Source organism: Saccopteryx bilineata, chromosome 4 (assembly GCF_036850765.1).
Source record: "Saccopteryx bilineata isolate mSacBil1 chromosome 4, mSacBil1_pri_phased_curated, whole genome shotgun sequence".
Classification (NCBI taxonomy): Eukaryota; Metazoa; Chordata; class Mammalia; order Chiroptera; family Emballonuridae; genus Saccopteryx; species Saccopteryx bilineata.
The window spans coordinates 282,821,848-282,838,049 of NC_089493.1; the positions used below are offsets into that span (position 1 = coordinate 282,821,848).

At 40.7% G+C, this 16,202-nt stretch overlaps 1 protein-coding gene across 18 annotated transcripts in view; it reads right to left on the minus strand.

Annotated features, from left to right (window-relative positions):
* RBFOX1 (RNA binding fox-1 homolog 1) overlaps positions 1-16,202 on the minus strand; it is a 1,121,108-nt gene that overhangs the window by 30,571 nt on the left and 1,074,335 nt on the right. For 10 of the 18 annotated variants that reach the window (XM_066274931.1, XM_066274937.1, XM_066274939.1 and 7 more), the window contains 2 exons: positions 15,636-15,678; positions 10,317-10,381 (listed from right to left, as the gene is read on the minus strand). In XM_066274931.1, coding sequence (XP_066131028.1) covers positions 10,317-10,381; positions 15,636-15,678 — 108 coding nt within the window. The remainder of the gene's footprint in view (positions 1-10,316; positions 10,382-15,635; positions 15,679-16,202) is intronic. The other 8 variants (XM_066274941.1, XM_066274932.1, XM_066274938.1 and 5 more) reach the window with 1 other exon arrangement.

Consider the following 16,202-nt stretch of genomic DNA (forward strand, 5'->3'; position numbering starts at 1 on the left):
ACAAAACTGATGACTCAGTTACCCCTCACTGAGATTTCCTTAGGCACTTACCATCTGAACTTCCAGCCCCCTAAATCCTGAAGGTGATCCCTACTCTAAATGCTCTATGTAAATGAATTAAATGGGAAATAAATGTACTATGGTTTCGAGGAGAATCTAATTCCAGAGGAATTAATCACCATGCCAGGGAAAAAGATCTTGAGAAGTAATTTATTTCTGTCATTACACACAAATACAGAAATAACGTAGAGGCCACATGTAAATAGAAATCTGATCTTCTGAGAAAGAATAGAAAGTTCTCTTTCTAGGTATAGTCAGGACTTGCTTTGATAACTTTAATGGAAATACACCAAAAGATAGGGTCTATAATACATCTTATAGTGACCAAAAAGGGAACGGGTTTAATTTTTGTCAACTTCATGAATGCTTCCTGAGCTAAGTAAGATTCTCTTGTGTGTATATTTCTACATTCCCTTCTAGTTTACTGGGATACTGTCTTCTGTGAGGAAAACTCTTTATTTGCAATGCAAATGGCTCATCCAGAGGCCTCCAGGCCTCTGTGTGCCTATTATCACCAGTTTCTCACCTGCCTCTAAAACCTTCACAGCTTCATAGTTTTCATTTGCTTTTTTGTAGCCTATCAAGTCAATGATCCGCAACCTGAGAAGTGTGTAAATTAGGCCATGACATGACCAAAGGAGTTGTTACATCTTGTCTTGTCGCTGGCCCAAGTGTCTACCCACACAGTTCTGACAGCTACGGTCCACTGCATTTGGAATTTTCTTTAATATCTCCCCCACTCCTTGTTGGTCCAGTCTGTTGACTGCTACAGGCTTGGTTCCTGTTTTAACTACTTCAATTACATATTCTTCCAACAGTGCATAACAGTTGTTCAGAGGCCATTCTAGATTATGGGCCAAAGGCAATTAGTTCTTGAAATAAAAACTTGAGCATGCGAATACATGTCTGTAAATTTAAAGTAAGAGAAACTCAGGATGTGTATCTATATGTAACAGCCATATTACTTTTCAGCTTTGAGAGCTTTGTGTGCATCAACACCAGTGTCAGAAATCGCACTGATGCTGCTATAAAGAGCTATTCATTCCCCCCTCCACAATTTTAAAGCCATCCCAATGGTTATCCAATAAAGTTATGGACAGTCTACAGAGCAGGTCGGCAGAAAATATAATGATTGCAGTTATCGCATTATCTATTTATTTATTTATTCAGATGAATGCCCCATTGGAACTATTTGAGCCATAGGAAAAAAAGATAAATTGGAGGGGTTTTTTTGTTGTTTGTTTGTTTAGTGAAAAAGAGAGTGAAAGAGGGTCAGATGAGGACAGACAGACAGGAAGGGAGAGAGATGAGAAGTATCAATTCATAGTTGTGGCACCTTAGTTGTTCATTGATTGCTTTCTCATATGTGCCTTGATCAGGGAGCTCCAGCTGAGCCACTGACCTCTTGCTCAAGCCAGTGAGCTTGGGCTCAAGCCAGTGACCTTGGGCTTCAAGCCAGAGACCTTTGGATTAAGCCAGTGACCATGGGATCATGTCTATGATCCCATGTTCAAGCCAGTGACTTTGGGTTTTCAAACCTGGGTCCTCAGCATTCCAGGCCAATGCTCTATCCACTGTGCCATTGCCTGGCCAGGCTTATTGGTGGTTTTGACAGCATGAAATTCCACTTTCTTTTAAATTTTAAGTCACATCTGAGTTATGACTATTTGAAGTTAAAAAATGTGATTTTTTTCCCTGACTTTGTAACACAAGAGGAAGGAGGTAGGAACAGCTGAGGACCTGACCTGTATTAACAGACAATGGGTTAGAAGCCCAGTCATTGGACTGCCTGACCATGTATAACCCTGTTGGACCCACTTCTTCCTCAGGACAGTGAGGAGTCTGCTCAGGATGAGAACACATATCCTAGGACAATCTTAGTTGAAGCCTGATGTCCTGGGATCATGAACAGTTCATCCCTTTTCTATCACAAGTATCCCATCTGAATTATCATTTCTTTTGTCATCCTAACTCGACTGCTCACCTCATTAGGTTGTACGATCCAATATTTTAAATAGTACCTGGTACACAAAAGACACTACCCAAAAATTAACTTTAAAATAGAAATATACATGATAGAAAGAAAAAAAAATAATGTAAGAAAAAGATAATATAAGATCGCTCACTTTAAAAAAAACTTGTCATATCAAAATCCAAATCTTGAAGATCTGATTAATTGAAAGGCTTATGGAGCTCCTAATCACTCCCACCCATCACAAAAAGAAAATATTTTCCATTACAAACAAAAACAAAAACAAACAACAAAGCAAAAACAAAACAAACAAATTATTCCTGGAATTCAGTGGATTAAGATGGATTAGGTTTGCATATAACCGTATCTATTTTATATAAAATGACTTGTCTATAACATACTCAGTTGAGTAGGTTTTGTCATTCTTCTACCTGAACTCTTTGACTCCAAAACTGTTAAAAACAAAACAAAACAAAACAGGTTCCAAACCCACAGTTTTAGAGATTCATGTGCAATAGAAATAACCTTGGTGTTTTTGGGTTCCTCAAAGCTCATTCTTGCTGTCCAGAGTTAAAGTTCTTAATTGACTCTCTTGTGGGAGTATATAAAAATATACTTTATAAGTTATATAAAAATAAAACTAAGGACATTTTACGTATTGACCTGAATGTGCTGGTTATTTCACAGATACTATCTCAAAACTTCCAAACTAATTGGCAAGGTGGAGTCGCTATACCCATAACAGACGAGGAGGTCCCTGTTGCAAACAAATTATTTCTCAAGGTTGCTCCACTAAGAAGCAACAGAGTCTAGTGATTAAGGGCATAGACGTCAAACTTTCAAACTGAGCTGGACAACTTGTTCAATTTTCCAAGCTTGCCTTCCCCATCTGTAAAATGAAGGTGACAACATCGATCTTACAGGGTTATTGTGTCAGCTCAATGACACAACATTTGTAAAAGCACTTAGAACAGTGTCTGTCACCTAGTAAGGACTCCATAAATAGCCATTGGTTTTATTGCTCTAATCACAATATTGCTCTCTCATTATTACAGAGAAGTGATTTAAATCAAAGTTCGGTTCCTCTGCTGCATCAGACTTGGTCTCATGGTGTGGTGTTTCAGAGGATCAATCAATAGTGCAAATAATAAAGTCCTCTATTCCACCTAATGAACATTAACAGGGGTACTATCATATACAGCTCAAGTTTTATTAAAGAAATTTATTTTTATCTTGTAATGGAAAACTCACAAGCAATCTGTGTTTCTTTCTAGTTACCCTTAATGTATCTAGAATAAGTTTCACTTTCTCTTCCTGAGCCAACTTAAAAAAATAAAAATATAAATAAAATTAGGAATGCATTACATATTATGTATTATAAAATATATACATTATATAAGTATATATGTATATAATTTTAATCCACTGTTCTAAATGAAAACTGGACATATTTTTCTATTTAGTGGGCTTCAGAAGAATATAAATAAAGAAATTAATGACTTATTTCTCCTCCTTTCTATTACAACTCAACAGAGCATCTTTTTTGAAGTTGCAGAACCCAGGTGAGCTCATCAGGATGAGTGAAAACAGCAGAAAAGATAAAAAAAACCTCAAATCAACAATAACTTAAGCCACTATCAAAGAAGTTGAGAATAGTAACTACAGTTTGCTGCAATGTTTTGACTCAATAGGTTAAGATCTGAATTCAAAATAGCTTCCTGTTGCCCTCAATCCTTGTCTCAGCCAGGGAGATGGCATGGGATACGCTTCTCTCCTCTCTGAACTTCCATGAACTAAGCCTTCCATCTCTTGTTCATTGGAGAATACTATCCTTGGCATTGCCAAGTTGTACAGTGGTCTCTCTATTTTTTCAACAATGATGTCTCAAAAAGATGAACAAGGTCCATAAAACAGGTTACCATAGAGTTGCCAACTTTCATTTTGCCAAGTAAGAACATTAAATACCAAAAAAAAAAAAAAAAAAGCTACCATTTGCTGGTCATCATTTCATAAAATAAAACCTGGTTTTCATAGTGTATCCGAAGGAAACCTGGATGAAGACTGAGCATTCCCCAGGTGAGTTGGTAACCATATCCCCTTGTCTGTGTTCTTGTCCTGCCCTGGGAAGCCAGTGATAATGTCAGCAGAGGCAGCCATCGGCTCTTGAATCGACCTTGGGGGATAGTGCTTTAAACAAAGCACTAGGATGAGATCTTGAGTCACACCTTGCACACATCACAGAGGAGAGGTGGCTTGCTACTGCCTTTCAACCGGAAATAGTTTCAATCTTGTGGAACTTGGTTTAGATAAAAAGTGAATGGGGAAAACAGTGAGAGCCACTGCCTTTGTCTGCTTTGCATTGTCTGCCCTCATTAAGAGAGACATCTCATTCACAGATGAAGCTGTCTGTATTCTACCCCAAATAGGAAAAAGTAAAATCGTGAAATCTCGAAAGCACAGTATTTTTACATATTACCTTGTGTAACCCTCCAATAAACCCTGTAAAATAGTAAGTTAGGTTTTCCATTCCTGATGCTCAGGTATTTTACAGGTTGACCACCTCTTCATTTTTAGTCCTTATCATTTGATAAGGACTCTCAAATCAACTGGTGTACTATTTTAAATGCAACTGTCAGCCTTATTTAAATGACAGCTTCTCTCTATTATTTAACCTGAATCCAGGAAGTAAAAAGTTCTCAAATACAGAGAGAATAGCCTGCTCCAAAGGAAATAAACTAAAATCCCTGTCCTTCTTCAATTTAGATGGAATTTAGGTTGTACATATGGTGTTAGTTCTATTCCTGTAGTTAAGCTTATGATAAAATATTATAAGAAAGTAGAGATATGGTCTTTTGCTAGCTTTCTCTTCCCTCCCTCCCTCCCTCCTCCCTCCCTTCCTTCCCCCTTCCTTCTTTCCTTCCTTCCTTCTTTCCTTCCTTCCTTCCTTCCTTCCTCCCTCCCTCCCTCCCTCCCTCCCTCCCTCCTTCCTTCCTTCCTCCTTCCTTCCTTCCTTCCTTCCTTCCTTCCTTCCTTCCTTCCTTCCTTCCTTCCTTCCTCCGCCCTTCTTTCCTCCCTTCCTTCCTTCCTCCTTCCTTCCTTCCTTTTTTCTGTTCATCTGACCACCTATACATCTGTGTATCAACGAATTATCATTTTTCTACCTTTCTATCCATGCATCCACCTGTCTATCTATCCATCCATTTATCCATCCACCCATGTATGTATGTATGTATGTATGTACATACCTATTTCTATCACCTATATAATTTTAAATAGTAGACCAACCTCTCCATGACCCAAAGGACATGCCTATTAACTTTTAAAAAGAATTACTAATCTGTTTCTCTCTTAACCGAACCTTTTATTCATAGGTTATGAGTATCAGAATTAAATAATGTTAGCATGTGCCTTGTGACTACTGCCTGAATTTGACTAGTCCTGGCCTCACTGTATTAAGATTTGCCTGGAGGCCCTGGCCGGTTGGCTCAGCGGTAGAGCGTCGGCCTAGCGTGCGGAGGACCCGGGTTCGATTTCTGGCCAGGGCACACAGGAGAAGCGCCCATTTGCTTCTCCACCCCTCCGCCGCGCTTTCCTCTCTGTCTCTCTCTTCCCCTCCCGCAGCCAAGGCTCCATTGGAGCAAAGATGGCCCGGGCGCTGGGGATGGCTCTGTGACCTCTGCCTCAGGCACTAGAGTGGCTCTGGTCGCAACATGGCGACGCCCAGGATGGGCAGAACATCGCCCCCTGGTGGGCAGAGCATCGCCCCATGGTGGGCGTGCCGGGTGGATCCCGGTCGGGCGCATGTGGGAGTCTGTCTGACTGTCTCTCCCTGTTTCCAGCTTCAGAAAAAAAAAAAAAAAAAAAAAAAAGATTTACCTGGATACTCTAATGAGTCCTTCCTGAGGTCCTAAGGCACAGGTGTGTGTACCTGTGTTGTGCATATATATATGTTTGCAACACAAATATGTATGAATATACATATATATGACAAATGCAGAGGGTCAAGATAATTGATTTTATGGCATTTTAAGTGGATGTGCATTAATATGAGCTATATAAATTTGCCATATTCCACCATGACTGTCATATTAAAAAGAAACAATTTTATATGGTACAGTGTAATACCACCAACAAAACTTTAAGGGATAACAAACAAAAAGGGATAGAAAATAAATAAAGCCCAGTTGCTTGTTGTCTTTTTTTGCTCAGTCTAGGGTCATTTGTGCTGCCAGGGCTGTAACTACATGTATATAGCTGCTGACTCTCAGGGATCGTTACAGGAGATACATCCTACGTGAAAGAAGAAATGGTCCCTGGTAACTATCAGGGCAATGGGGTCATTATGAAATTTCTGAGTGAACCGTTTTTGTACTACTTTCTTCTTGAGCTGGTCTGGTTCTAATTCCCTTCTGTCCTAATGTGGAGGGAGGCTCTCATGCACTGATTGTTAGATGTTAGAATGTCAGCAAGCAGGAGAAGCATGACAAATGTCTGTCTTTCTGGAGAGATAATATTTCCATCCAAGCTGTGTACACCCCATATGAATTTCCCCCCAGTATTTGTGACATAATTCATTGAACAGGGAAACTCCACCTCACCTCCCCCACCTTCTGGTTTGACTGCTCAAAGATGCAACAACCATCAAGTCATAATACACAAAGAAATCAAGAGCCAATCCATCAAGAGAAGCCTGCCCCCAGGCTTAATTCAAGCAAGCCATTCATCGAGCTAATATGATGATGGACCTGTCAAATCCAGAATGGGTCACGGACACATCAGCAACACCAAGGGACATGCAATGACCAGATGAGCATCGGCCCCACTGCCATGCTTTGATTGATTCAAGCTCAGGAAACAATCTCCTATAAGAGTTTGGGAGAGTTGAGTTTTCATACATCAAAGTGAGGTTAAAAATAAAGATTTGGTGAGGTCAAGTGCTTACCAAAGGTTTCCTAAATGCCAAGTGAAGATGTTTGCCTATTCCCATTAAGTGCATCAATGAGGCTATAAAATTGCCTAGCCCGGCCAGGTTTTTTTTTTTTTTTTTTTTTTTTTTTTTAATTTTTTAATTTTTTTTTTATTTATTCATTTTAGAGAGGAAAGGGAGAGACAGAGAGAGAGAGAGAGAGAGAGAGAGAGAGAGAAGGGGGGAGGAGCTGGAAGCATCAACTCCTATATGTGCCTTGACCAAGCAAGCCCAGGGTTTTGAACTGGCGACCTCAGCATTTCCAGGTCGACGCTTTATCCACTGCGCCACCACAGGTCAGGCTCCGGCCAGGTTTTTGGTTTTGGGGAAGTCTCTGCCCACACCAGATGGTCTTCATTCTGAACGTCAGCATTCAGAAACTCTCAGGGTACTCCAGGATCATCAGCATGGGATAGTTTAACCAAGAAAACGATGGGCAGAGAGTTGCAAGTTGTCCATCTAGGACTTTTGGGGCAGTCCTGAGTTAGGGTTACCTGAGTTCAATATTTTCCAAAGGTCTCTGAATCTTTCATTTGATGAGGGTTTAATTTGTGCTGATAAAGGGTAACTTTCTACCAACTAGGGACACCAAACCTCTTTTGCTTTCAAAACATCTGAAGAATGACTCATGATCACAGGGAATGTTTGTTACAGTTTCTCTTTTGATCATTGGACATTACTGACATGTTCTAACTCCTGCTGATTTTACCACCTACTTTGGAAGAGGTTCTTTGGGTTAAGAAGGGTTTCCTTTATCTTCTAGGGAATAGGAGCTAAGAATCTATCACTACTGATATCACACTGCGATCGTGTAAAAATGTGTTCTAGACTTGGCACCTTCAATCTAGATTAAAAAGCTGTTTTGATCATTTCACATTTTCCCCACCATTTGTGTCTTCTGTAATAGGGTTGTCCTTCTCTTTACCCACTTACTAAATGTAAAAGGAGGGACCACCAGTTAGTTCATCAAAACACTTTACAAATCAAACCAGAAATATCATGCTAAAGATGTTTTCTGGTCATTTACCTATTACTGCATTTACCTCAATGCAGTATTTCCACATGTGGCATGTGTCTTGCTTATAATAAAGTTAAATATGGTTGGTCATCAATTTCCACAGCAACCAAGAAGACCAAATGTGCAAATTTCTTTAATGAACAGCAAGAGGTCAGTGACGTGGACAAGACTATATTTAGTTGATTTCTTCAACTGAAACTATTACACTCAAGTGGGAATTGTAGTTATTCAAAATGTACCAGTCCAAGAATAAGGGCAGTTTTTCAGTAGGACATGTTGCCAATGAGAATCTTAATAATATTAAAATATATTTTATACATATATTTGCAAATATGGTATCCCTAAATGCAACAAAATTTTAATTTAATTTTTAGATGAATGCAAATGGAGATGGCCAGATCCTCAAGTAATTCTAAGAATAGTGTTAAACAAATTTTATTTTTTTCAAATGTCTAGATTGGTCTTATTGAAGAAAGCAATTTAAATGAGATCTTTGTAATTAACCTTGTTTTCAACTTGGGGGTAGATGCACTTATACTGAGAAGCAAGATAAAAAATTCAAAGAAATAAATCTGCTTAAGAGTCTTATAATTATTCAACAGGCTAAAGTTCCTATGATTATAATTATATGCAAAGCGGGTGTTTGAGAATTTAGCATCTAGAAATATTTTCATAAAAATAATTAAGGATTGTAGATAAACCACATTACAATTGATACTTTGTGAATCTTTTCTGTGCAGAATTTAATAGCATTAAGCCTTTTCATGTGTAGAATGCTCTTAAGTATTTCAAGATTGTCAACATTTTTATTAACCTATTGACCCTCTCCATTTTTCCTAATCCAGTGTCAAAAGTGTATTGAAGATAACAACTGACATAAAACATATTTTGCGTCTTGACAACGAATAACTGGGTAACTGCATAATTTAGGTACTTAGAACTGATTCTTAGCAATTGTTTGGCTTTCTTTGGAGGCTCCCTCCAGTCTTGAGATAGTGTTATGGTTGTTGATAAGAATATAGTAATAATGCCTACATACAACCAGATGGCAGATCTCAACTACATCTTGCCAAACGAGCCATTTATTACAAGTTTATGCGTGAGGTTTTTCAAAGTGCTGCTTTTAGAGTTCAGCGATTTATTTTGCTTCATCATACCCGAGAAGAATTCTGTAGCTACCACGAGCTGACAACACGTCTTGTGAGAAATGGAATGGAACTGCAGAGAAAGCACACCACAGCAAACCGAGGTAGGGACTCAGTCACCACAGGCCAGGGAGGAGAACCAGTCGCTACTGACACTTCCCATTCAGGATCGAATACATCTCCTGCTTACCTGTCTGACCCAGCATGCCTCAGCCACACATGCAAATTGTTATCATCGCTGCTTTATTCATGAAACAGATTTTTAAAATCAAAACAGTCATTACCCAAAATAAGCACCCTCAATGACATTTGAGCATGCAGAGCATCTGAACATTCACATTTATGTCCTCAGGAAACAGAGCCAACGAGTTGCATTCAATTACGGAAACGCACACTCTTTGTTCAAGGCACCTGAACAGAAATAGCTGTGTCTTGCCATTTCAGGAACCCAGTCATCTGTTAAGCCTGGGTAATTGGTCATCAAGCTCTTCCACCCCCCCCCACACCCGCCCCCGCCGTCCATTTTGACTTCTGCATTCCTTAAATGCACTTCTGTCTCTTTCAACTGCCAGTCTTAATGTGTGATGGGCATCACAAATAAAAGTTGGCTTATCTTAGTCGGATCCAACGCTGGATATCACAAAAAGAACAAATCTCCTTAGGAATGCCAGATACACCTCCCCCATCCCCTTATTATGGAGTAAAAATTGCTTTCCTGGGTGGAATAGGTTGTAAAAAGGGAAATGGGGTTCTTAAAGTCAAGGTAAACCTGCAGGATATCACCTGGTTTTCTCCCTACGAGTTAGATGACACCGTGACCTTCCATAGAAGACCGTGAGGAGGTTGGACAGGGAGTGTACGTGTGTACGTGCAAGGAGTGCTATCGCGAGAATTAAGATATCTACAACATAAACAAAACATATCGTTTTCTTTGTGTCTTAGCAGAGAGGGTGAGAGTTTAGAATGCAGTGGACAGAACTGCTCATCCTCTCTCTGTGTGGCCTTCTTTTGAGTTGCACAGTGGGGTTTAACTTTGTGGGTGCTGCCTACCCAGCTGTCATGCATTGGCATCAAGACTGGACAAGAATCTCATCTCCCGCCAGCTAAGCTAATAATGTCCGAGCAGCTGTCAAGCACAAGAATGAAGACCCTTACCTGTCACTGTAGGCAGCTGCAGTGGCAGGGGTAGGCTGGGCGTAGCGGTATGCAGCATAACCACCCTGAAACACAAGGAGAAATCGAACTTAGGAACGCCAAGGAGCCCGACGCAGGGATGCCCAATGGTCAGACCACACACCAGAACAGCAGTTCCCCAAATCTACCAATCTAAAGTGGAGGTTAATGAAAGCTTAGTATCAAAGCGGAAGTCCAAAACAAACGGACAGACAGGGGACTGAGTACCAACCCCAGTTGGATGTTAAAGGTTAGCGGGTGTAAGCGTATCCCCAAGGGAGCACCCAGACCCCCTTTGAAGAACTTGGTACCTAAGTGTTAACAGCGACTGTCTTGGGGTGGGGAGGATTAAGGGGGGATTATTTCAACACTCTTTGTACTTTGCTGAACTTTCCAGATTTTCAAAACTGATTATACTTCACCATGACTTAATAGCTATTAACTTAACATTTTATTTAGTCTTTGATTACTTCCTTTAAAAATCCAATAGAGGTCAAGCTCACGTCCTCTTGTCTTACTTTTAATATATATATATATATTTTTAAAAACACTGTAGACTGGAGATTCATTAGCAATCTCTTGTACACATAGTTGCTTAGCCAGTAAAGCAATTAAAGAAGAATCTGCCTTGCTTTCCACGTCTTACACAATTATTTTAAGAAGGAGTGGCAAATGCTTCTTTAAAAAATTCTGTCTTTTTGGCTGAAGATATCACACTGATTCAGATGGGGAATTTGGTGTGGAAAGTATAATGAAGTATTCCAATTTGTAAATAAAATCATTAAGAGAGGGAAAAAAATCTGAAAAAAATAATTAACATTTAGTTGTATGTACCAGTAACTGCAATTGTTCAATTAAGCAGAGGACAAGCAAATGGGCATATTTGAAAGGAATTGTGTTCAGTGGAGCATTGATTAGCAAACTGTGAAAATAACAGAGCTCTTGCTCAGCCGACCAAAGCGATGCATCAACCATTGTAGAATGATCTCAGCACAATTAACTAGGATCCAGGCTCCACTGATAACATGGGGACCGTTGTTCAGGTTCTAATTAAAATACACAGTCCCATAATCCTCTGAGGGAAAGGTTTTCACCCTCACCAAAAAGGGCAACTCAGGACAGACTACTGCGTTGGAGGGCACCCAACAGCCAAATCATGGACATGTCAGAGAGTATCTAAAAGCAGGATTGAGAGAAGAGGAGATCATTACACTTGGCTCTATAACCTACAGGGAAAACCCAAATAGTAGGATAGGAGATGGATGAGCAGGGAAGCTCCAAAACTCATCTTTCAGGATATATATTAAACTGGTCTCAATAATTTATTTCTACCTCTGACCACTCACAGCTAACTTTCCCAGCAAATTGGCTATCACTTACATAGCGATTCTAACAAGCTAGTTTATCTTTAAACAAGTTTGTTCTTTGGATCAGTCCTGGAGAAGACACATCCGAAACATCGTGACAGATAATCAGCAATAATTTGGAGCCAGTAGAAGAAAAAAAAAATCTCCCGTGAAAGTTAAAAAAAAAAAAAAAAAAAAAAGAGGTCTTAGCCAGACACCACCTGGTGTTCCTAACACCATGTTGTCTAATTAGGAATGGGGAAACTCATTAAATGTGCTGAGGAGTTGTGAAACCAAAGCAGTTGTCATACCAGCACCAAGCGCAGATACACACTGATGGGCTGAGGGGAAAATAGGTCACTGGATTTCTGGAGCCATTCCTTCCATTTGCTTGTGCATCTCTTTGGCCCTCCTGATGCATCAGGACGCAGGTGCACAGGTGTGTGTGTGCAGGACACTTAATGAGGTAGGGAGGGGATGGAATTGGCTAGCTGATTGCTTGGAGGTATTAGCTGCAACTAGCTGAAAGCTCTGAGTGAAGAGTGTGTGTGTGAGCGTGTCTGTGTGTGTGAGCGTGTCTGTGTGTATGTGTGTGTCTGTGTGTTATTTTTGTCTCCTACTCCCAGAATAAGAAAGCAAAGCTACCACCAAGACATTTGCATCAAGTGCCATGTCAATCAATCATGATTTGGTGACTATGAATTTGGTCCCAGTAAAGATTTTTAGCGACATCCCACTTGCAAACCCTCTTTGTTTGAACTCTGTATGTCTCCTCCCACCTCTGCAGTAATCTTCATCAACGAAACTGGGCAGCTGGTTTGATAAGTGGAAATAACGGTAGCTGTGCAAACAGAAGGTAACTAGCATGGACCCCACTGACTGCTAGGTCAGTATTTGTTGTGTGAACTTCAAATGGACATGTGTACACCTGGGACCCATCTGTACAACAGATGTGCCCATGTAGAAGCTTTGAAAAGGACCCATCCTCTACATATTTGCATATGATTTGGCCATTCAGAGAACACAGGCGTGTGTTAAGTGGTCAGTGCCCTGACACTTATCTTTGTTAATTAGAAATTTGTTTAAAAACACTGGCATTTCAAGAGCCAAGGCCATTGTTTGCTTGAGTCTGTGGGGCCAGTGGAGAGATTTTTGACCTTAATCAATGGTCTCCTTGCTGTCCACTGGACCACTTGGTGATGATGAAAATGTTCTCCCTCTGTGCTGTCCAATACAGTAGCCACTTGTCCTAAGTGACTATTGAACATTTAAAATGTGGCTGGTACAACAAACTGAATTCTTAATTTATTGAATTTGAGCTCATTTGAATTTAAATGTAATTAGCCACATGGGGCTGGTGGCTACCCTACTGGAGTCCAGGTCTATGTGATCCCTGAAATATGTAACAACGGGGAAAAGAAAAGGGTTAGGTGGCCTGATACCTACACACCTATGTATTGCATTGTCTTCCTGTTGCTATTGTTTTCCGTATGAAATCCACAGTAGAGGAATAACAGAGTTGTGCAATAACTCAGTGTCTGTGTGCATATACTGTAAAATGATAAAAAAAATACAAATTGCTTTAATTTGCCTTTCTAACAGGTAACTGTAATCAATTTTATTGCTCCATATTTTGCAGCTGGCTGAGCATAGCCAGAGCTTCTGCAAGGTTCTGTGGTGGTGCCTGGAAAAGGAGTCCTCGCTTCCGTTTGCTGCTGCCACCAAACCATGTCCGTGTGGAAACTGGTCCTCCCAGATCTTAGGACAAAAATGCGTCTTTGACAGTTAGATGTTTCCCACTGCCGAGCCAAGAGGAAAGGGGCAACAAGCACAACATAGTTCTACACGCCCTGCTCTTAAAACATACTCATTTTTTACATGCTGGGCAGCAGAATGTAAATGCGACCCTATACAAAATACAAAATTTAAATGGCCGTTATGAATTGCCCCTCCTGCCTCTGCCACCACCATCAGATATGGCCACCAAAGATACTGGCTCCCTGGTCTGAATCATATCCTTTGTGAGTGAGAGCCCTGGAACTCTACTGGGGGAAGTTACTGATTAAGAATCTCTAACGAGGCCCTGGTCGGTTGGCTCAGTGGTAGAGCGTCGGCCTGGCGTGCAGAAGTCCCGGGTTCAATTCCCGGCCAGGGCACACAGGAGAAGCGCCCATCTGCTTCTCCACCCCTCCCCCTCTCCTTCCTCTCTGTCTCTCTCTTCCCCTCCCACAGCCGAGGCTCCACTGGAGCAAAGATGGCCCGGGCGCTGGGGATGGCTCCTTGGCCTCTGCCCCAGGTGCTAGAGTGGCTCTGGTCACAACACAGCGATGCCCCGGAGGGGCAGAGCATCGCCCCCTGGTGGGCGTGCCGGGTGGATCCCGGTCGGGCGCATGTGGGAGTCTGTCTGACTGCCTCCCCATTTCCAACTTCAGAAAAATACAAAAAATAATAATAATAATAATAATAATAAATCTCTAACGATGCCCCAATAGAGCATTTGCAAAATGTGCTGCTGGGATACTAATAGTACCAGGGGGAAAAGGTACCTGGACCAGACAGGTTTGGGAAGGGCTGAATTAAAATGAAAGTGGTCACTCTGGTCATTCCATCTGGAGGACTTCCTAAAGCAACACTGATGAGCACTGTGGCTCTCCACTGCATCGCGAAGTAGTTTGACAAAGGAAATCACAATACCTTTAGAGAGTACTTTTGGAAAAAGATGTTCTAATGTCCAAATGGCGAATTACTTAGGAAGAGAGGGGGACATGTGTGTGTGCTGGTGGGTGAGTGGGGCTGTGCGATACCCTTTACTAGAGTAATAATGGGCTCTATCCCAGATGGAGGTCCTCCTTTCGGAGAACATCAGAGGGTCTCACTTTGTGCAAAACAGGTGGATTGGTGTCTATATAATTAGCTCAACACTTTCTTTATAAAGACAACATTTACAAGAATATTTGCAAGGTGAAAAACTTCAATATAAGCCATTACTCCCTACTTTATCTGCACTGATACATTCAGCTGTTTTTGAGCTGTGGCAAGTTTTCTTGAAACGTGAAAATAAAAGTTCATCCCAGAAATTTTAATTATTTTGTCCTCTATTAGGTTCAGGTAACCTTTTCCATAGTAGAGTTCTTATTAAAATGATGAATTTTCACAGTAAAAAAAAACAAAAAAACAAAAAAACACAAAAAACACAAAACTTTCTTAATTGACTTGATACCAAACAAGAAGGATAATCGCAGGTTACAGGCCAATCCAGGTAATAAAACGCCCGCTGATCATCCTACTGTTACTTTCTTCCTTCACGTTAGTTGCAGTTTTGTTGTTGGTTAGAGACCAGATTTGGAGACTCAACCAGCTACACTCCAGTGGTGGCCTGGCTCCTTTTATTCCTGCAAATGTGTTCATTTGGGGGTTGCTTCCGCAGTGAAAGGTAGGTTTGAAAGCTATAGCAAGGGGAGCGAGTAAATTTATAAGCATCTACAATGACACCAGGGGAAAATATATACATATTCGCTATGCTGATTCTCAAGGCTACATGCATCACAGGTTTTTATTTAACCATTCTAGTTGACTCCTGGAACCTACTAATTTTTTATCTTATTTTATTTTTTTTTACGGTTGGTTCTGTGAAACCCTAGAATTCTCTTCCACTGAATTTGTATTCATAAAACCCAGATTCATTGGAAGAAATGTGTGTAGCCAAGCCAGATGCTCCCGCCCCACCCCCATTTTGATACACTCGTGATCTAGCAAAGGGGGGCAATTTGAGGATGATCATCTCATCATCTCCATTCTAGACGACTTGAAATCAAAACTGGAAAATTCAGTTAAGTCTTTCCTCCTTCTATGTTAGAGAACATCGCCCTCCCTGCAACGGCCTTGTTAGTAGGAGGACTTCACGGCAAACCCACAACCAGAGTGACGAGTTTCTCCACCAGTCAGGATCTCATACCTGTAGCAATTTATTGCCATAGACAGGCTCTTGATACACTACTCTATAAGGAAACAGAAATGTAATGTTTTCAATGCAAAAAATGAAATAAATAAAAGAAAATGCATAAGTCAGACAGAAATTCCAGAGCAATTCATTTACAAGTTTGCATCTCTTCGGTAGGACCCGAGCGGAACCCACCCACCGAACCCAAAGGAAAACCAGGCGTTGCCGTAAACAATCCCAGTTGCGAGTTTCTGTAATTGAGAGTTATCAAGGAGGTGGAGATGGGGGCTCAAGTACGCTCACTGTCGTTGTGTTATAAACCCTGTGTTTCCTTTTAAAGAAGAAAAAAATATATATATATATTTGCATGGCTTCTCACCCTTCCAAGCATATTCCAATGGGATGGTTCCAGTTAAGTATTTTGACATTTTTCTTATGTAGCCTGGCTCTCCTTTCCATTTTAGTTTTACTGAACTTTCCTCTTTAAATTAATCTGAAAGTTCTCTCTCTCCCTCTCTTTCTCCCCCCCTCTTCTTTCGCTCTCGCTGTCTCTGCCCCCTCCAAGTTCCCACTCATTGCTAA